Source organism: Dermochelys coriacea, chromosome 19, assembly GCF_009764565.3.
Source record: "Dermochelys coriacea isolate rDerCor1 chromosome 19, rDerCor1.pri.v4, whole genome shotgun sequence".
Lineage (NCBI taxonomy): Eukaryota > Metazoa > Chordata > Testudines > Dermochelyidae > Dermochelys > Dermochelys coriacea.
The window spans coordinates 18,931,308-18,953,297 of record NC_050086.2 but is presented as its reverse complement, the minus strand read 5'-3'; the positions used below and the strand labels follow the sequence as shown (position 1 = coordinate 18,953,297).

The window sequence follows — 21,990 nt, the reverse complement described above, 5'->3', positions numbered from 1 at the left end:
ATTCCATTTTTTTTAAGGAGAGCATTGGGGGAGGAGGGGAAACAATAACAGAAAATGTGGAAATGGCACAGGTGCTTAATGACTTCTTTGTTTCGGTTTTCACCAAAAAGGCTGGTGCTGGTTGAATGTCTAACATAGTGAATGCCAGTGAAAATGAGGTAAGATCAGAGTTAGAACAAGTTAAAAATTACTTAGACAAGTTAGATGTCTTCAAGTCACCAGTGCCTGATGAAATGCATCCTAGAATACTCAAGGAGCTGACTGAGGAGATATCTGAACCATTAGTGATTATCTTTGAAAAGTCATGGAAGACGGGAGAGATTCCAGAAGACTGGAAAAAGACAAATATAGTGCCAATCTATGAAAAGGGAAATAAGGACAACACAGGGAATTACAGACCAGTCAGCTTAACTTCTGTACCCAGAAAGATAATGGAGCAAATAATTAAGCAATGAATTTTCAAACATCTAGACAATAATAAGGTGATAAGTAACAGCATGGATTTGTCAAGAACAAATTGTGTCAAACCAACCTGATAGCTTTCTTTGACAGGGTAACAAGCCTTGTGGATGGGGAGGAAGCGGTAGATGTGGTATATCTTGACTTTAGTAAAGCTTTTTGATACTGTCTCGCATAACCTTCTCATAAACAAACTAGGGAAATGCAACCTAGATGGAGCTACTAAAAGGTGGGTGCATAACTGATTGGAATACCGTTCCCATAGAGTAGTTATCAGTGGTTCACGGTCATGCTGGAAGGGCATAACGAGTGGGGTCCAACAGGGATCAGTTCTGGGTCCGGTTCTGTTCAATATCTTCATTGGTGATTTAGATAATGGCATAGAGAGTATATTGATAAAGTTTGTGGACAATACCAAGCTGGGAGGGGTTGCAAGTGCTTTGGGGGATAGGATTATAATTCAAAATGAACTGGACAAACTGGAGAAATGGTCTGAAGTAAATAGGATGAAATTCAACAAGGACAAATGCAAAGTACTCCACTTAGGAAGGAACAATCAGTTGCGCGCACACAAAATGGGAAATGACAGCCTAGGAAGAAGTACCGCTGAAAGGTATCTGGGTATCATAGTGGACCACAAGGTAAATGTTGCAAAAAAAGCAAACATCATTCTAGGCTATATTAGCAGGAGTGTTGTAAGCAAGACGTGAGAACTAATTCTTCCACTCTACTCCACGCTGATTAGGCCTCACCTGGAGTATTGTGTCCAGTTCCGGGCACCACATTTCAGGAAAGATGTGGACAAATTGGAGAAAGTCCAGAGAAGAGCAAAAAGAATGATTAAAGGTCTAGAAAACATGACCTATGAGGGAAGATTGAAAAAATTGGGTTTGTTTAGTCTGGAAAAGAAGTCTGAGAGGGGACATGATAACAGTTTTCAAGTACATAAAAGGTTGTTACAAGGAGGAGGGAGAAGAATTGTTCTCCTTAACCCCAGAGGACAGGACAAGAAGCAATGGACTTAAATTGCAGCAAGGGAGGTTTAGTTTGGACAGTAGGAAAAACTTCCTAAATATCAGAGTGGTTAAGCACTGGAATAAATTGCCTAGGGAGGTTGTGGAATCTCCATCATTGGGGATTTTTAAGAGCAGGTTAGACAAACACCTGTCAGGAATGGTCTAGATAATATTTAGTCCTGCCGTGAGTGCAGGGGACTGGAGTAGATGACGTCTTGAGATCCCTTCCAGTCCTGTGAGTCTATGTATTTTCCCCAATGGACAGCTAAACCACTTTTGCTGAAACTTTCATAAATAAATAAATTCCATCTGAGGTAGATGCCCAGCATGGAAAATTTCAGCCCAAGAGGTTTAAGTGAAAGCTGGTCTCCATATTGGAAGAGAAGGTTCAAGATCTAGAGAAACAAGTATCGACCCTGCATTGCATAAGAGAAACTGAAGATTTCCTGGCCAGATGTCAGGATATGCTTCTATGGGCACAACATTCTGAAGATTCAGAGCAGGCTGCGCAGCGGGGACAGAAGGATGGTGAAGAAATTTGGCAGCATGTGACCTCCAGAAGAAGAAAGGGGAGCACCCATGTACCAGCAATGCAGATACAGATAAGCAACTGTTTGTATGTTCTCTCCAGAGGTATGAATGCGGAGAGTGGACTAGATGATACATCTGAGGGAAAGAAGCAGAAGGAGACTCCGCCGATTGGAAAGCATGAGATGCACTGTCCTAGGGAAGGGATTTCCACAAAAATCGCTCCCAAGAGAAGGAGGAGGGTGGTGGTGGTTGGGGACTCCGTTCTCAAGGGGACTGAGTCATTTATCTGCCACCCTGACCGGGAAAACCGAGAAGTCTGCTGCTTGCCAGAAGCTAGGATTCACGATGTGACTGAGAGATGGCCGAGGCTCATCAAGCCCTCGGATCTCTACCCCTTCCTACTTCTCCATGTGGGCACCAGTGATACTGCCAAGAATGACCTTGAGCGGATCACTGCAAACTACGTGGCTCTGGGAAGAAGGGTAAAGGAGTTTCAGGCGCAAGTGGTGGTCTTGTCCATCCTTCCTGTGGAAGGAAAAGGCCTGGGGAGAGACTGTCGAATTGTGGAAGTCAATGAATGGCTACGCAGGTGGTGTCAGAGAGAAGGCTTTGGATTCTTTGACCATGGGATGGTGTTCCAAGAAAGAGGAGTGCTAGGCAGAGACGGTCTCCACCTAACGAAGAGAGGGAAGAATATCTTCGCAAGCAGGCTGGCTAACCTAGTGAGAAGGGCTTTAAACTAGGTTCACCGGGGGGAGGAGACCAAAGCCCTGAGGTAAGTGGGGAAGTGGGATACAGGGAGGAAGCACAAGCAGGAGAGCACAAGAGGGGCAGGCTCCTGCCTCATCCTGAGAAAGCGGGACGATCAGTGAGTTATCTTGAATGTCTAGACACGAATGCAAGAAGGCTGGGAAAGAAGCGGGGAGAACTGGAAGCCCTGGTACAGTCAAGGAATTATGATGTGATTGGAATAACAGAGACTTGGTGGGATAACTCGCATGACTGGAGTACTGTCATGGAAGGATATAAACAGTTCAGGAAGAACAGGCAGGGCAGAAAAGGTGGGGGAGTTGCATTGTATGTAAGAGAGCAGTATGACTGCTCAGAGCTCAAGTATGAAACTGCAGAAAAAGGTGAGAGTCTCTGGATTAAGTTTAGAAGTGTGAGCAACAAGGATGATGTCGTGGTGGGAGTCTGCTATAGACCACCGGACCAGGAGGATGAGATGGACAAGGCTTTCTTCCAGCAACTAACAGAAGTTACTAGATCACAGGCCTTGGTTCTCATGGGAGACTTCAATCACCCTGATATCTGCTGGGAGAGCAATACAGCGGTGCACAGATAATCCAGGAAGTTTTTGGAAAGTGTAGAGGACAATTTCCTGGTGCAAGTGCTGAAGGAACCAACTAGGGGCAGAGCTCTTCTTGACCTGCTGCTAACAAAGTGGGAAGAATTAGTAGGGGAAGCAAAAGTGGATGGGAACCTGGGAGGCAGTGACCATGAGATGGTAGAGTTCAGAATCCTGACACAGGGAAGAAAGGAGAGCAGCAGAATACGAACCCTGTACTTCAGAAAAGCAGACTTTGACTCCCTCAGGGAACTGATGGGCAGGATCCTCTGGGAGAATAACATGAGGGGGAAAGGAGTCCAGGAGAGCTGGCTGTATTTTAAAGAATCCTTATTGAGGTTTTTCAGAACAAACCATGCCGATGTGTAGAAAGACTAGTAAATATGGCAGGCGACCAGCTTGGCTTAACACTGAAATCCTTGCTGATCTTAAACACAAAAAAGAAGCTTACAAGAAGTGGAAGCTTCGACAAGTGTCCAGGGAGGAGTATAAAGATATTGCTCAGGCATACAGGAGTGAAATCAGGAAGGTCAAATCACACCTGGAGTTGCAGCTAGCAAGAGATGTTAAGAGTAACAAGAAGTGTTTCTTCAGGTATGTTAGCAACAAGAAGAAAGTCAAGGAAAGTGTGGGCCCCTTACTGAATGAGGGAGGCAACCTAGTGACAGAGGATGTGGAAAAAGCTAATGTACTCAATGCTTTTTTTGCCTCTGTCTTCATGAACATGGTCAGCTCCCAGACTACTGCACTGGGCAGCACAGCATGGGGAGGAGGTGACCAGCCCTTTGTGGAGAAAGAAGTGGTTCGGGACTATTTAGAAAAGCTGGATGAGCACAAGTCCATGGGGCAGGATGCGCAGCATCCGAGAGTGCTAAAGGAGTTGGCGGATGTGATTGCAGAGCCATTGGCCATTATCTTTGAAAACTCATGGTAATCAGGAGAGGTCCCGGACGACTGGAAAAAGGCTAATGTAGTGCCCATCTTTAAAAAAAGGGAATGAGAGGGATCCTGGGAACTACAGGCCAGTCTGCCTCACCTCAGTCCCTGGAAAAATCATGAAGCAGGTCCTCAAGGAATCAATTCTGAAGCACTCAGAGGAGAGGAAAGTGATCAGGAACCGACAGCATGGATTCACCAAGGGCAAGTCATGCCTGACTAATCTAATTGCCTTCTATGACGAGATAACTGGCTCTGTGGATGAGGGGAAAGCAGTGGACGTGTTATTCCTTGACTTTAGCAAAGCTTTTGACACGGTCCCCCACAGTATTCTTGCCAGCAAGTTAAAGAAGTATGGGCTGGATGAATGGACTATAAGGTGGATAGAAAGCTGGCTAGATCGTCGGGCTCACTGGGTAGTGATCAATGGCTCCATGTCTAGTTGGCAGCCGGTATCAAGCGGAGTGCCCCAAGGGTTGGTCCTGGGGCCAGTTTTGTTCAATATCTTCATTAATGATCTGGAGGATGGTGCGGATTGCATCCTCAGCAAATTTGCAGATGACACTAAACTGGGAGGAGTGGTAGATACGCTGGAGGGTAGGGATAGAATACAGAGGGACCTAGACAAATTAGAGGATTGGGCCAAACAGAAATTTGATGAGGTTCAACAAAGACAAGTGCAGAGTCCAGCACTTAGGACAGAAGAATCCCATGCACCGCTACAGACTAGGAACCGAATGGCTAGGCAGCAGTTCTGCAGAAAAGAACCTAGGGGTTACAGTGGATGAGAAGCTGGATATGAGTCAACTGAGTGCCCTTGTTGCCAAGAAGGCTAACAGCATTTTGGGCTGTATAAGTAAGAGCATTGCCAGCAGATCGAGGGAGGTGATCGTTCCCCACTATTCAACATTGGTAAGGCCTCATCTGAAGTACTGTGTCCAGTTATGGGCCCCACACTACAAGAAGGATGTGGAAAAATTGGAAAGAGTCCAGCAGAGGGCAACAAAAATGATTAGGGGACTGTAACACATGAGTTATGAAGAGAGGCTGAGAGAACTGGGATTGTTTAGTCTGCGGAAGAGAACAATGAAGCGGGATTTGATAGTTGCTTTCAACTACCTGAAAGGGGGTTCCAAAGAGGATGGATCTAGACTGTTTTCAGTGGTGGCAGATGACAGAAAAAGGAGGAATGGTCTCAAGTTGCAGTGGGGGAGGTTTGGGTTGGATATTAGGAAATACTTTTTCACTAGGATGATGGTGAAGCACTGGAATGCGTTACCTGGGGAGATGGTAGAATCTCCTTCCTTTGCGGTTTTTAAGGTCAGGCTTGACAAAGCCCTGGCTGGGATAATTCAGTTGGGAATTGGTCCTGCTTTGAGCTGGAGATTGGAGTGGATGACCTTCTGAGGTCCCTTCCAACCCTGATATTCTCTGATTCTATGATTCTGAGTTTGGCATTATCCTTGCTGTCTATAACTATAATGAGAATGGCTTTGTGTTGGTATTTTTATAGCAGTTGTGCTTAGTGAGCACTGTAGTTAGGGTTGAAAAAGGAGTTTCCTTCTGAACCCCTCTTTTCATGTTTGATCTCAGCCCAAAAATGAAGGGTTTTCTTCGGCAAATATGAGCCAGTTCTGTTCAGCCGTCTTTGAATTGTATCAAATTGGGAACAATACCCTACTTCCTACTTTTAAAAACTAGTTTCTTTCACTGTGATGACTCAAACCTAGCTGATCTGTGAAGGTTCTGTCATGGACTTCTCACGGATGCACACATTACTGTGCAGTTTCCATCAGCATTACGTAAATTCATCAAGGCCACATACAAAGATGTGAAGTGGTCTGTAAGGATGAACACCCGAGCAACAGAGTGGTTCAGTGTGGACAGTGGCATGAAACAGGTCTGCATTTTATCTGCACTCTTGTTTGGCATCACCGCATACTGGATAATGAAGAAGTGTATTAGCAACACAAATACCGGCACAGCATGAATAGGTGGTAAATGCCTAGAAGTACTGAAGTTTAATAATATTGTGCTACTGAACAACATCCCTGAAAAGTTACAAACAAAGACGGACAACTTGGCAAAAAAAGCAGACCAAGCTGGGCTCAAAATTAGTTATGCTAAAACAAGCTTCCTTGAAACCCAAACGTCAATCATAAATATCGCATTAAAAGGCAGAAATGTCAAGAAAGTCGAACGGTTCATTTACCTGGGCAGCACCATTTTAGCCAATGGAGACCTCAAGAAGGAAATGACATCCTGGGTAGGAAAGGCATCCACGACATTTACTAAACTCAACAATGTTTGGAAATAAAATATATATGTCACCAGAACAAAACTCTGAATTTTCAATTTGAACATAATTTTGGTGTGAATATATGGCTGCGAAAGCTAGAGATCTATTAAAACATTAGACAGAAAATTCGACACCTTCAAAATAAGTGCCTATGAAAGATTCTGGACATTGATTGGAAAGACTTCTTCACCAGTTAAGATCTGAGAAGAATCAGCCAGCAGCTTGTTTCCACCAGAATCAGAAGGAAACGCTGGATATACTTGGGGCATGTATAATCCTAGAATTGTAGGACAGGTTTGTCTAATTTGTTCTTAAAAATCTCCAATGACGGAGATTTCACAGCCTCCCTAGGCAATTTATTCCAGTGCTTAACCACCATGACAGTTAGGAAGTTTTTCCTAATGTCCATCCTAAACCGCCCTTGCTGCAATTTAAGCCTATTACTTCTTGTCCTATCCTCAGAAGTTAAAGAGAACAATTTTTCTCCCTCCTTTTTGTAACATCCTTTTATATTCTTGAAAACAGTCTTCTCTTCTCGAGACTAAACAAACTCAATTGTTTCAGGTTTCAGAGTAGCAGCCTTGTTAGTCTGTATTCGCAAAAAGAAAGGAGTATTTGTGGCACCTTAGAGACTAACAGATTTATTTGAGCATAAGCTTTTGTGAGCTATAGCTCACTTCATTGGATGCATTCAGTGGATGCATCCGATGAAGTGAGCTGTAGCTCCCGAAAGCTTATGCTCAAATAAATTTGTTAGTCTCTAAGGTGCCACAAGTACTCCTTTTCAATTGTTTCAGTCTTCCCTCATAGGTCATATTTTTAGACCTTTAATCATTTTTGTTGCTCTTCTCTGGACTTTCTCCAATTTGTCCACATCTTTCCTGAAATGTGGTGCCCAGAACTGGACACAATACTCCAGTTGACACCCAATCACCATGGAGTAGAGTGGAAGAATTGCTTCTCGTTTCTTGCTTATAACACTCCTGCTAATACATCCCAGAATGACGTTAGCTTTTTTTTACAACAGTGTTTCACTGTTCACTCGTATTTAGCTTGTGATCCACTATGACCTCTCGATTCCTTTCTGCAGTACTCCAACACACAGACTCCCACATGAAGCTGTCAAGTGGAAACCAACTGCTGTGAGGAAATGAGGGTGCCTAAAAGAAACCTTAGGAAGAACCCTTAGCAGGGAGGGCCAAACAGTTGATCTGAACACCACAGAAAAAATGAAAGCAGCAGCAAATGACAGAGGAATAGAAAAAGTTGGCTTCTGCCCTATGCACCAACATTGGCACAAGAAGGATATTTAAATAAATTAAAAAAAAAAGATAAAGGAAATGTCTAGAAGCTGACATCTGTGCATGAGCCAGGCCAATGAGACTATTTTATTTTCCTCTGTCCTCTTCCTTCTTTTAAGTAGAACTTAGAAATTAAATACAAACAAATAAAAGTAATCCTACTTGTAAGATTTCTCAGTTAAAATGGGGAAGAGGCTCTCAGAAAATGAAGAGTCTCTTTAGCAGTTCTAACTCAGCCACTTCGCCCTTGTGCAAATCCATGCTGTTACTTATCACTTTATTATCTTCTAGATGTTTGAAAATTGATTGCTTAATTATTTACTCCATTATCTTTCTGGATACAGAAGTTAAACTGACTGGTCTGTAATTTCCTGGATTGTTTTTATTCCCTTTTTTATAGATGGGCATTATACTTGCCCTTTTCCAGTCTTCTGGAATCTCTTCCGTCTTCCATAACTTTTCAAAAATAATTGCTAGTGGCTTAGATATCTCCTCAGTCAGTTTCTTGAGTATTCTAGGATGTATTTCATCAGGCCCTGGTGACCTGAATACATCTAACTTGTCTAAGTAATTTTTAACTTGTTGTTATATTGTTGACGTAAACTGTGACCGTTGCAACCACTGTTATATATTTGCAGCAAATACTGTACAAAGGTTGTCGTGTGAGATGTCTATAAAAAGGTTATGATTATGCTATCTGTATGTGTGTATCATTTTGTAGTTAAAGTTATGAATATTGGCTAAGTATTTGTATCTGAATGTGTTTGAGTAGCATTAGTGAAGCATTTAGTCAGCTTCTTGAGAACAGAATTTGCAGATTAAGTGCCCAATCAAGAAACACTTAACTGACAATGGACCTTGGGAGACTCCAAACCACATGAGTAGTCTTACTGGGAATGTTCAAGGTAGTATGTGAGCAATGGCTGTTCCCCCGTGTAAGAAAACTGAGTCGTGCATGGACATGTGACTTGCCCATGTGATTCCAGATTCCATCTTGCTGTGGTGATTTTCCACAGTAAGAACAAAGGGTTTGTCCTTCCATATGGCAGAGAATATAAAAGGCCCTGGGAGCCCCTCCATCTTGTCTTCAATCCTGCTTCTTACCTCTGGAGGAACCTTACTACAAACTGAAGCTATGAACAAAGGACTGAATGACCCATCCAAGCTGTGGAGGTACTCCAGAGACTTGATTTGAGCCTGCAGTTTATTCCATCACTGCTTCAAGCCTGAACCAAGAACTTTACCATTACTGTATGTAATTGATTCCATTTAACCAATTTTAGCTCTCATCTATATTTTTCTTTTTATGAATAAACCTTTAGATTTTAGATTCTAAAGGATTGGCAACAACATGATTTGTGGTTAAGATCGGACTTGTATATTGACCTGGGTCTGGGGCTTGGTTCTTTCGGATTGAGAGAACCTATTTTCTTTTACTGGGGTATTGGTTTTCATAACCATTTGTCCCCATAATGAGTGGCACTGGTGGTGATACTGGGAAACTGGAGTGTATAAGGGAATTGTTTGTATGACTTATGGTTAGTCAGGGGGTGAGACTGAAGTCCTCTCTGTTCGGCTGGTTTGGTGTGCCTTAATGGTAAAGGAAACCCAGCCTTGGGGTGTAACTGCCCTGCTCCAAGCAATTTGTCCTGAATTGATACTCTCAGTAGTGTCCTGCCAGAAGCAGCATCATTACACTTGTTCTTTCCCTATTTTAGTGTCTGATCTTATCTCATTTTCACTGGCATTCACTATGTTCTATATCCAGTCACTACTAACCTTTTTGGTGAAAAGTGAAACAAAAAAGTCATTTAGCACTTCTGCCATTTCCACATTTTTTGTTATTGCTTATGTTGGAATTAGTTCAGAAAGCAGCTGAAATCAGGAGCTTGAGGAGTCTGCAGAACCCTGCTCCAGACTAGGCTCCCTTGTTGAGATGATGCTCTTGCTGATTCAGTTCCAGCCTGAGTGCAGTAGGTAGATCCTTAAAGGGACACATGGATGAGAAGTCATACTATATGTGTGCCACTGTTGTTACGGATATTGCTTAAGATCACTGGAATTGTAAGAGATTTGAGGAAAAGCTTATTTTCCTCTGTTTGCAGTTTGTTTACTTAGGCCATTCATGAGCCCTGCCTATACATTGTTTTCCCCTGAAGGCAGTTGGTCATTTTCCCCATTTGTGTCAGTTTTTGCACAGAAGCAAAGGAAAGATATTTTTAAAAATAAATAGTCAAGTGTAATTGTAAAACCACATGAATCAGCTGGAGAGTAGCTGACGCTACTTAAAAAAATATGAAAATTAAGTACTAGATAGGAAGTTGAATGTCCCTTTAATGCTGTAGGAGCCACTCAGTGTCCACTGAAGCCAATGGAGGGACTGCCATTGACTAAATGAGTGCTGGATCATTATCTTACTGAATAGCAGTCTGGGCTACTGAGAACACTTTGTAGCAGTCCAAGTCCCAGAGAGTGATGAGTGGCTCCTTGGTGCCAGCATTGAAATAGCTCCTATTGTTGAATCAAAGAATTTTCCATTGAAAGGTTCAGAAACTAGCCTTGCTGGTCTCTAAGCTTTTCTTTTTCAGCTAGCTTTATCTCAGCAGCTCAAATCCAACCCGAGAATCAGGAATTTGCGATTGCAAAATAAAAGCAATATTGGTTTTTATATGTGACTTTCGCAGTCATTTACTTTTGTAACAAGCAGACAAACTGTTCTCGGGTAGTAAACATGCTGTTTGGTCCCAGCGTATTTGTTTGTAACTGGTCCAATTTATCTGATTCAGGTGCACTGTGGCCAGGTATGAAACCTGAAAGTGGTTTAATTCAGACTCCATCTCCAAGTCAGCACAATGTTCTTACCTGCACTACAGGGTTAACCACAAGCCAGCCCTGCCCAGCACATTATTCTTATCCTATTCAAGGTAACTTGGCATGGTTTTTATATACATCTCTCTCCACCTATTTGTGTCCAGATACCACAAATAAAGAGGCCAGCATGTTTGCTCTTGGTTTATGCATGCTTCTCTGTGCCTTGCAAGCCATATTTTTCTCTTCTTGTATGCTCCAGACCCTATGTGTTTGTGTGTGCGTGTGTGTGCGGTTTGTACTCTATATAGAGCTCTGCCTGCACCCAGCCGGTTATGCCATGCTGATGAATCCTAACAGGGTGAAGAGCAAAGGCGGGGTGGGAAAGGGGAGATTGAATGTTATTCACTTGCATGCCGCTCCTCAGAATGCTCTTGTACCTCAAGCTGTTCCTTAGCAGTCCTGGGCGTGAGTTGCACTAAGATTCAAGTGTTGCTTCTTGAGGCAAAGTGTTCTTTTCTGTGTGCCAGCTAGGGTGGTAGAGATGGTCTGCACTGGGTACCAGTGTGTGTACTTGCTTCACTATACAAGGTGAGCTACAAAGTGAAGCTGTAGACACTGGAGCTGGATACAAATATCCACCCACCCACCCCCTGCCAGCGACTCGCATTTTAATATGGGGAAGTAAAAGTGCTGCAAAGTTACTTGTTTCAGTTTGGATTTTTGCCATTTTATTAGTGAAAATGTTTTCTGATGAAAATTTATCCTTTGACAAATTTCTCGGAGTTTTGAGAACCTTCCAGAACTGTCTTTTCAGAAAGGAATTTCAAGAAGTGCTAGTTTCTCATTTGTGTGAGCTTTAACATGACTTAAATTTTACAGCTGATGAAGTGCATCATTACGACTGATGCTTTCTCAGCTCACTGCATTGTGAACAGGAAAGGCCCAAGTTACATTTATCCTGATCTCATTTCCTATCATAGGGTTAGAAGGGACCGCAGAAAACATCTAGTCTAACCCCCTGCCAAGATGCAGGATTTGTTGTGAGTTAAAATTGGAAAAGTGACTATCTGTCTAGAAATAGCACCTTTCAGTGAAGCTGCTCTGTGTGTACCTTTGCTGACAAAAAATAAGTTTTCACTTCTTCGGAAATTGCCACAAAAATAAGAAGATATGGAAGAGGTTGCTGCATGCTGGCCTGCGTCCTGCACCATCACTAGAATTGCCAGCTAAGTTCCAATTGCAGAATACGGACTCACCGGGGCGATGTGAGAGGTAGAAGAAACCCAGCTTGACCATCAGATCCTTGGAGTTGGAGGCTCTTCACTTACAAACTGCACGCGTTTGATACACAGAGAAAGTATAAATCTGGAGCCCATGTTTATCATTTGAATGGAACCGCCTTTCAGAGCATAATTGTGCTTTCTAAAAAGTGTCAGCCTTCCTTTGAATTGTCCAGCTTTTTTCACTGTCACTATTATCATTTTGTCATATAGAGATAGTGACATTTTCTAAAAAAGAAAAGTAGTACTTGTGGCACCTTAGAGATTAACAAATTTATTAGAGCATAAGCTTTCGTGAGCTACAGCTCACTTCATCGGATGCATTTGGTGGAAATTTCCACCAAATGCATCCGATGAAGTGAGCTGTAGCTCACGAAAGCTTATGCTCTAATAAATTTGTTAATCTCCAAGGTGCCACAAGTCCTCCTTTTCTTTTTGCGAATACAGACTAACACGGCTGCTACTCTGAAACCTGACATTTTCTAGAGAGTTTTGCAAGCTCCAATAAGAGCTCTTCCTTTCTTCTGTCACACCCCACATCACCACTATCAGAATGAGACAGAAAGATAAGACGTGAGATGGCAATTCTGGAGAAGAAGTGGGGATTAGTAGTGAGGAGAAGGAAGGAGGGATTACTTATTTATTTGTATTGCAGTAGCACCTAGGAGCCTCAGCCAGTGATTGTGACCCCATTGTGGTAGGCACAGTACATGTATAACAAAAAGACAGTCTCTGTCCCAAAGAACTTCTAATTGAAGTCTCAGATGAGAGAACAGGTGGATAGAACAGACAGATCGGGGAGAACCAAGAAACAATCATACAGCACAGCTCACCCTGATGGGCAGTGGTCACCACCTGCCCAACCATTGTAGGCACCAGGGCAAAGGAAAGTTTTCAGGAGGGATCGAAAGGAAGATACTGAGGTGCTTTGCGGATGGTTCTGGGAAGCTCCTCCCAAGTATGAGGGGCAGCTGGGGGGACAGCCCAAATGTGTGTTTGAAAGGTTAACCAGTGGGCACTGAAGGGCGGTATCATGGGCAGAGCAGCATCACCATCACGTGGCAGAGAATAGATGGGTGGGGTTAGGCCTTGAAGGGCCTTGGAAATGAATACAGTAGTTTGTGTTTGGTGCAATGGAGAAGGGGACCCAGTGGAGGGATGCAGAAAGGAGTGAAGTACTCGAAGCTATGATCTAGGAAAACTATCTCTGCAGCAGCACTTGGAATGGAAACAAATGTGCAAGATGGGATATGTCCAGGCTGGAAAGGAGGAGGGTACAGCAGTCAAGACATGAGGTGATGGGAATCTGGATGGGAGTTGTGGATGGAGAGGAAAGGATGTTACTCAGGAAAAATTGGCAGTGTTTAGGCACTGCCTGCTTGTGAGTATCTAGGAAGAAGGCCAGGTTGAAGATAACCCCCAGGGATGGGCTTGAATGACACATAGGATGGTAACTTTATCCATGGTGACTGGAGTTGGGGGAGGAGGAGGTTAAGAGGAGAGGCTGAAAGAGAGAGAAGGCACTTGATGAGGAGAGGGAGAATGTTCTGGATTTAGGGCAGCATGATAAACAGGGCAAAGCTAGAGGGGGGCAAAATAGATAGGCTGGCAAGAGGACAGGGAAGGGAGAGAGGAGTGAGTTGGGATGTAGCTAGGCAGGATCTCCATCTAGTTTTAAGCTGGACAGTCTTGTTTTTCTAAGGTTTGTCCCCCGTCCAGAACTAAGACCAAACTGGATGTGGTTTCACCGGGTATTGGATGGGGGATTCCATTCTGAAGAGTCCCCTGCCCACTGGCATGACCTTGCACAATAGTGCATGTGAGGTCATGCTGCGTGGGGGTGCGGCAACATGCTTTTCAAAATGGTGTCGATCATGTGGCTCAATGCGTGTGAGATCATGCTGGCAGGGGCAGAATCACATAAGTGCGGGTGGGCCCACATCATTCCCGGAAGTAATGGAATGTCTGGTGTTCTGTGACTGTGTGAGTGGCCACACTAGATGTAGCCAAGGGCAAGCTTAGGTAGGGCTTGTTGATGAGGACAGGAAGTCTGAATGAGATGGAAAGGCTGGTGTGGTCTTAGCAGGGGAGGTGCAATTTTAGCAGCAGGATTTGACCAGTTGGGAGATGTTTAAAGTGAAAGATGAGAAAAGTCTTTGCCTTGGGGACAGTGATGGAAGGGTGAATTTGGGGGATATTAAGAAGAAAAACTTTAGAATTTAGTAAGGCACTGGATGCTGGGAGGTGGAGGGAGCACTGAGATATGAGCCTGGAAGACAGGGAGGGAGAAGTTGTCAGTGTAGACAGAAAAGGAAGGGAGATGGAATGGTGGGGTTGGGAGGAAAGATCAGGTCAGTTTTTGGAGTGAATGTGGTAGATTTGGTAACCTCACCATAGAGATGGTTGTCGAAAGCATCAAGAAGTTACGGGAGAGGAGAAGAGGCAGATGCTGAGAACAGGACTCCTCCCCTATTAAAGGACATGCTGCAGAATAAGATGCAGTCAGCCAGGTAAGAGGAGATGCCAGAGATCTCAGACACACAGAATAGATGAGATTGGAAGAGAACATGATCAGCTGTGTCAAAAGTAAGAGAAAGAAAGAAAGAAAGAAAGATAAGGGCAAGGGAGATCCCTGTAGATGTAGCTATTAGAAAGCCATAGTGGTGATCCTGGGGAGGCCATTAATGTAGTGGAAAGAGCAGAATCCAAACTGGAAAGGATCAAGGGCAGAGCTGGAGGAATGGGAAAGCACATTAGTAGAACAGACTGTTTGTTTGGTGACTTCAGAGTCAAAGGGGCTGAGGGAGATAAGGTGGCAGCTAGAGTCTTAATGTTACTTAAGCATAATTATTTAGAATAAATGCTCTTTAAAACAAAGCCTAAAAACCTGACTGAACTCGTAGGAGAATATGTATTCAGTGGTATGTGGTTATGCTGTATTATTGGCCCAGTTGATATGTATTTTAGTCCAAGTTCTGTATGTTTTGGTCTTCAGACTTCTGCCTAAGTAATGCCATGGCTCAGGACTCTGGTGAATGCCCGGGTGCACTTACTGACTTTGCAGACTTGGGTAGTGTACTCAGGTGAACATAAAAGCTCCCCCTGGAGCTGAAAAGTAGATAATTTTCTTTGAGCTAATTTTGCTAATATGTATCCTTTAGATCTAACATGGGAACCCGCAACTCCTACCCTGCATGCCAGAGGGGGCATGAACCACTCTGGTCAGATGTAGAAGGAATTGCTGCTCCTTGCCTCCCCCACTGCTGCACTCAATGTAGGAGCAAAGCAGCCAAGTCAAACTTACAAAATTTGTCAATTCCACTTCCCTGCTCCGCTCTCAGTTATTAGCATGTGAAACAGAGCAGGATAGGGCATTTTAGGATAGTTGAAGCAGAGCATTCTGGGGTGAATGGAGCAGTGAGGGGGACGGTGAAGATGCAGAGTCTGGAGAAGCAATCTGGAAACAGGAGGGAGAAGTAAAGAAAACCGGGGGTGGAGGGGAGGGGTAACAAAAGGAAGACACAAACCTCTGTGACTCCATTTAAATGTGGGACCTGGGGATAGTTCCTTTTGGCACGTCAGCATGGCAGAACGATGTTGCTGTATTTGTTGCACTCACACACAGAAGAGTTGTTGACCCTCAGGGTAACCTGTGTCAGGCGGTTGCTGAAAGCGTATTGTTGATGCAGTTGAGTATAACCCTGTTAGAGACCTGGTACATTACAATGTGTAAACAGGTGGGCCGTGACAAGGCGATATCCTCAGGGTGTTGGGTAACAGGAGAACGCATGAAGGGGAGATTGTCTATATTGCTACCAGAATCCAAATATGTTTTTTTCCTTTCTATAGTTTCTTTGATCCATTTTAATGGAGCAGCAGCCTCCTGTCCCTGGTTAAGGCTGATCATTGTAAGCCTGATCTTGGCCTCCCCTGTAACTCCTCAAAAATCTTTATTTCAACTTCGGAAAGTGTGTATGTGGCCTGTGGCCATTAGACAATTTCTTGCCCAAATCTGAGATGCTTCTTTGATCCCAAAGAGGTAGGCAAGGGCAAGTCCTGGGACTCGAGATAAAGACAGAAAATCCTGGTATGCTTAGTGTTACAAAACGGTTCTGTCTGTTCACAAAGGTGAAGGATTTACAATGTGCCACCGTGGGTACCCGTGAACAGTGGGGGCGCAGCTGCAGCACAAAGACTCCATCTCACCTTGGCCCGAGTGACTCCTGTAACCCTCCAGAGCTCTTAAGCTTTGCAGGTTTCCCCAAAGGATCCTACAGGTGTCCTGGTTTCCTGACCAGCTTCCCCAACCATCTGCCCCCTCTCTTCAGGCTCTCAGGCTTCTCCTAGTTCCATACTGGGAGCAGAAATCAGATTTTCCTCCCCACCAACTTTTTGAAGGAGTTTCTTTAGGTCTTAATGGATTCTGCAAGGGCCAATGGCTCTGCCAGTGTGGGTGTAGCAGAGGTAGAGTAGGGCACTAGGTGTTTCCCATTTAGAGATTCCACCTGAGTGGGGCTCGCTATAAATAGTTGGTTCTCTTTCTCTAAGAACACATCACCTTGTGTAGTTGTTCCCCATCTTCCCCTTTCCTTGCTAAGGCTTCTGTCTGGGCACAGGGATCCCAAGATGATGAAGTTCCTCTGAGGCTTCCACAGGATCCATTGCAGAGTTCTGCTTCTGGATTGGTGAGGCGCGTTTCCAGACAGCTGCGCTGTGTGTGTGTGTTGTTCTGAGAAAGGGTCTCTTCTAAATGTCCTAAACACCTCTTTCCTTGGGGCTTCTTCTTCAGGGTGGCATTCCTGCACCAATGGTGTCTTTAGAGAAGAGAGAATTACCTCACTGTCATTCTGTGTTTCTTGAGATGCCATCTTGAAGAGTTCTCACTCACCTCTCTGAGGGAAAGTCACCTTTCTTGGGTATTATTTTTCTTGCATCGGGGTTTTCCTTTTTCTCTGAGGCACATCTTGGATCAGTTTTTCTTTTTGGGAGCTTCACCTCCTACTAAATTGAAGGAGCTGACTGAAATCCTCAAAGGGCAGCATCTAGACTCACCAGGCAGCATGCGATGACCAGAAAGGGCCTGGTGTGAGCACTTCCCTTCCGCTGCCTCCCTCAAGGATGGGAAAACACCAAACGATTGAAGAGCCTGGGTTGTTTTTCAGTCTTGTGCTGAGATTCCATCACAGGTGGTATCTGTAGAAAATGCTTATTTTTTTTATGGCAGGAGATAAGATGGGTGATACTGTGCAGTTTCCACAAAGATCTCTGTACAATCTGTGTTACCATGAACCTTTGTTTTTATGGAGTTTGGGCAGGCATGACGGAGGCATAATAGCATTCTCTGATTGCACTTAATGTGTACCCTTGGATTTCACTGGACTTGTCATTTTGTGTTTCGGCCTCCTGAGACCCAAAGCAGACTGCAGTCTAATCTGACTATTCTGCTACTTGAAAACCATAAGTGCTGCTAATTTACATCTGTCCCCAAAGGGAGGCACAGGGGGACTCCAGGGATTCAGGTGAACTAAAATTAACTGAAAATGCAACCCTTCTATGGACCCTGGTTGCTGTGGGAAAAACTTAAGAATCTTAAGCACCTCAAAATATTCGTACTAGTAAATCTGTGTCCGTAAGTGCATGGTCTGTCTCACAGAATGGCTGTCAACAGTGATCTCAAGGGACCTCTTCCAGAAAATACTTGTAATTTAACACTGATTTCAAACGTTAAATACCAACAGTTTCTCAGTATGAAGTAGCTTTATATGTAATGATTTAAATAGGTTTTAGTATTTCCTGAAGTTGTTGAATTCAGTGGGATCAAATATTTTAAGGCCTCATCCACAATGTTGGATAAAAATGTTATCAGAACTAATTTAAATGCTATTCAGATCTCTTACTGTTAGTGTTGACTTATTTGTTTTTATCTGTTGTAACAAATACAGACAAATACATCTTGTGTTCTGGTCTTTGTTGTCCCAAAATTTGAAATAAAAATTAATCACATCACGTTAACCTAATTTGAACTATTTACATGACAGGAATGGAGGTGGCAAGGCCTTTTGAAAAGTGTTCTATAGCGAATTATAAAAACATAGTTTTAAAACATTACGCTCCATCCCTATTGTCCTGGCAAGCCCTATTTTAAGCTATTAGAGTGTAGATGGGGCTAGAAATGTGACTGCTTCACAGTTACAATAGGTCTTCTCCCTTTTACATTATTAAAATGTATTAACAATACCATTTATTTATTTTTTTACAGCATCAACTACCAATGCTAGCCCAGTCTCCACGTCCTCGACTGTTGTCAATATTTCAACACCAGCTGTAGCCAGCATCTCACACCAGGTAAAACATCTTGCTAGCTTTTCTTGTCTTGGGTACAACTGGTGTAGCTTTTGTTTTCAAATATTCTGACATCATAGTAGTTGGAGAGTAACTGTTTATTCATTTTCTTGAGTTCCTGAGTGTTTTAAGGCTAAATATTTGTAACCACTTTAAATGGTCCCTAGGTCTTGTTCACTGCAGCATTTTCTTGCCAATGGGGACACTTAGTTGGGACATGAAGTAAATTCAAAATTCTGTTGTTTGGGCACTGGATTTACAGAGAGCAAGTTCACTGTGTGTGGAGAATTAGTTTTGTGGTTAAAGTACAGGACTGGGAGCCAGTAGAGCTATTCTTCTCCTGACCACCACAGATTTCCTTTGGGACCTTGAGCAAGTCACTTCACTTCTCTGTACCTCAGTTTCCCACCCTGTCAATTTAAAGAGAAGTGAGGGTCAGTAACCATAAAGCACTTGGAGATCAAATCATAGAATATCAGGGTTGGAAGGGACCTCAGGAGGTCATCTAGTCCAACCCCCTGCTCAAAGCAGGACCAATCCCCAACTAAATCATCCCAGCCAGGGCATTGTCAAACCTGACCTTTAAAAACCTCAAAGGAAGGAGATTCCACCACTTCCCTAACCCATTCCAGTGCTTCACCACCCTCCTAGTGAAAAAGTTTTTCCTACTATCCAACTTAAGCCTCCCCCACTGCAACTTGTGACCATTACTCCTTCTTCTGTCATCTGCTACCACTGAGAACAGTCTAGATCCATCCTCTTTGGAACCCCCTTTCAGATAGTTGAAAGCAGCTATCAAATCCCCCCCTCATTCTTCTCTTCCGCAGACTAAACAATCCCAGTTCCCTCAGCCTCTCCTCATAAGTCATGTGTTCCAGCCCCCTAATCATTTTTGTTGCCCTCTGCTGGACTCTTTCCAATTTTTCCACATCCTTCTTGTAGTGTGGGGTCCAAAACTGGACGCAGTACTCCAGATGAGGCCTCACCAGTGTCGAGTAGAGGGGAATGATCACACCCCTCGATCTGCTGACAATGCTCCTACTTATACTGCCCAAAATGCTGTTAGCCTTCTTGGCAACAAGGGTACACTGATGACTCATATCCAGCTTCTCATCCACTGTAACTCGTCCACTGTAAAAGGTTCTTTTTTGCAGAAGTGCTGCCTAGCCACTCGGGCCCTAGTCTGTAGCAGTGCATGGGATTCTTCCGTCCTAAGTGCAAGACTCTGCACTTGTCCTTGTTGAACCTCCTCAGATTTCTTTTGGCCCAATCCTTTAATTTGAGATCCCTGTGTGGCAGGCATCACAGAAGTGTAAGTAGCATAAGTATGATTAGCTTAGGGCTTGTCTATACTTATAACGCTACAACAGCACAGCTGTGCCACTTGAGCGCTTCAGCACAGACGCTACCTACACCACTGAGAGGAGGTCTTCTGGTAACGTAGGGAATCCACCTCCCCAAGTGGGAGTAGCTAGGTCGATGGAAGAATTCTTCTGTCTACACAGTGACTTAGGTCAGCTGAACTATGTTGCTCAGGGGTGTGGATTTTTTACAGCCCTGATCAATGTAGTTAATTGCCAGCCTAGCTGGAATTTAAAAACCATTCATTAGCAGGCAGCACCGTTTCTTCTCCCTCCATCAGTCTGGAGTGGGTGATCCTCTCTGCCTACTTGCTCCTTCCCCTTTGGGCACCAGCTCTTTCTGCTATAGAGCTCTCATGGTGCTGGGGGCCAAAGGGGAGAAAGCCTGAGCTTTTGCTGGCGCGTCTCTGTCCCAAAGGCATTCTAGGCCAGCAGCCCATTTGGTTTTCAGTGTTTTCTGAGAAACAGCCTTTTCCTACTTTATTTGATCCTTTCTTTGAATAGGAATACCCTACCTACACAATTCTCGGCCAAAGCCAGTACCAGCCATGCTACCCGAGTTCTGGCTTCGGGGTTATAGCACCAGCAGACAGCAGCATGGAGAGTCCCACGTTAGCAACCACCACATATCCAATTGAAAAAGCAAATGCCATGGTGCCTACACGGACGGAGCAGAGACTTTTCTCTGGTAAGTGCTGCAGCTTTAGTAGGGTGGATTTCAGACCCCCTCGGTTATACAGCACGCTGGTGGGCCTGGGGGGGGTGAAATTCAGAAGTGTAACGAGGGGCATCGTGTGTTGATATGTGCAGTGCACGTTCCATCCATTTTCAAAGAAGGATGTTTGCCATTTTGTTTCTCCTTTGGGCCTAAAATATCTGGTTTCCTGACCCATTCTGCAACCTATTCTCCCTCTACACACCCTTCAGTAGGATGTGGAAGACTGCGGAGGTCATATGGTTATAGGTGCCATCTGCGTTAAACTAAAGAACTTTCTGTCTGTCTCTGGTGGCTGCTGTCAGGTGGGAATTAAAGATCCCTTGGAACACTTCAAATAAAAATTAAAGGTAACTTTGGGGTGATGGCCAACATTCCTGCTCTCATATATGGGCTAGTGCAGCTATGTCACTGCACTGCGGGCATCTAACTCACTGTTGTGCAAAGCACTTCGGGATTCCTTAGGTCTGAAAGTCTCCTGCATGAGAACAAGTTATTTCCCAGCATTCCACATAAAATTCTTCCCTTTCCTTCCTCCAATCCCCTTTGTCATATTAACTGGCACTGATGAAGGCAGCTCTGCTTGTTGCCTTTTTCCCCCATGGTGACATCCATTTGTTTCACAGTGCTTCTGAAGCAACTTTCTTCTTCCAGCGAGGGGAAACCAACATGCGCTAAGTAGAGACTCCTTTCCCAGTGGACCAAATGTCAGACAGTTCCTCTAGCTCTTAGCAATACCCAGAGTGTTCCCATCAGTTGTTTCTAAAGCCCTTCAGTGAAGGGAAATGAAAGTTAAACCAGGCTCTGCAGAGGAATGGGAACTGACATTATCATTTCTAAATTAGCAGATGTTTTGCCTCTCTCTAACTCTGATAGACCCAGCTTCCCCATGATGACCACTTCCCTTGGCTATGGTAGGATGAGCTGGTGAAAGCTAGGGTCTGGGAAGGTTGTGAGGAGGGATCCTGAGGAAAAAAGAAACACTCACTTTGCACTTATTATTATTGGCTGAGCTTGAGGCCTTGTGCTCAATTTGATGGCATTTGTCTGTCTGTCTGTCTGTCATGGGATAACTTCTGAATGCCCTGTCCAATTAATTCCAAATTTCAGCAAATGTTTTAGGTATCAGTGTGCACTCTGTTGTGTTGGGGGGGAAGGGGAAAATGGGGGATACATGAAGCCTCTACCGTGTGTTTAGCAGCTTCATGCACCTGTGCAGTTGTCTGTAAATCAAAGAACTGGCAGATTATACCGAAGAGCATCTTCCAGCATAACAGAACCCCGCATCTAATCTGTGCCAACCTGCCCAATAGAGTGTAATGTGTTAACACCCTGAATGACTTTGCTCCCAGACATAAAGAAGAGAAACAATAATGATGAGGAAAGGTGGGGGGTCATACAGAGCCATGGTTGGGGGTGAGAAGAATGGGGGCACGCACAGCGCCCCTGATGTGAGGGGAAGAAGGGGATAGCAGAAAATCCCAGTGGGGAAAAGAATAAGGGATATTGGTATGGGAGTAAGGGGTGTGTGAATACCTTGGGATTGGGGAACCCCAGCTGGTAGGGGGACCCTGGTATGAAGGAAAATGGG

General features: G+C 44.1%; 1 protein-coding gene across 1 annotated transcript in view; it reads left to right on the top strand.

Annotated features, from left to right (window-relative positions):
- The window catches only part of EYA3 (EYA transcriptional coactivator and phosphatase 3), a 121,257-nt gene that overhangs the window by 71,168 nt on the left and 28,099 nt on the right, over positions 1-21,990 (top strand). Inside the window, 3 exon segments of the mRNA XM_043506232.1 lie at positions 10,677-10,814; positions 18,241-18,326; positions 20,189-20,372. Coding sequence (XP_043362167.1) covers positions 10,677-10,814; positions 18,241-18,326; positions 20,189-20,372 — 408 coding nt within the window.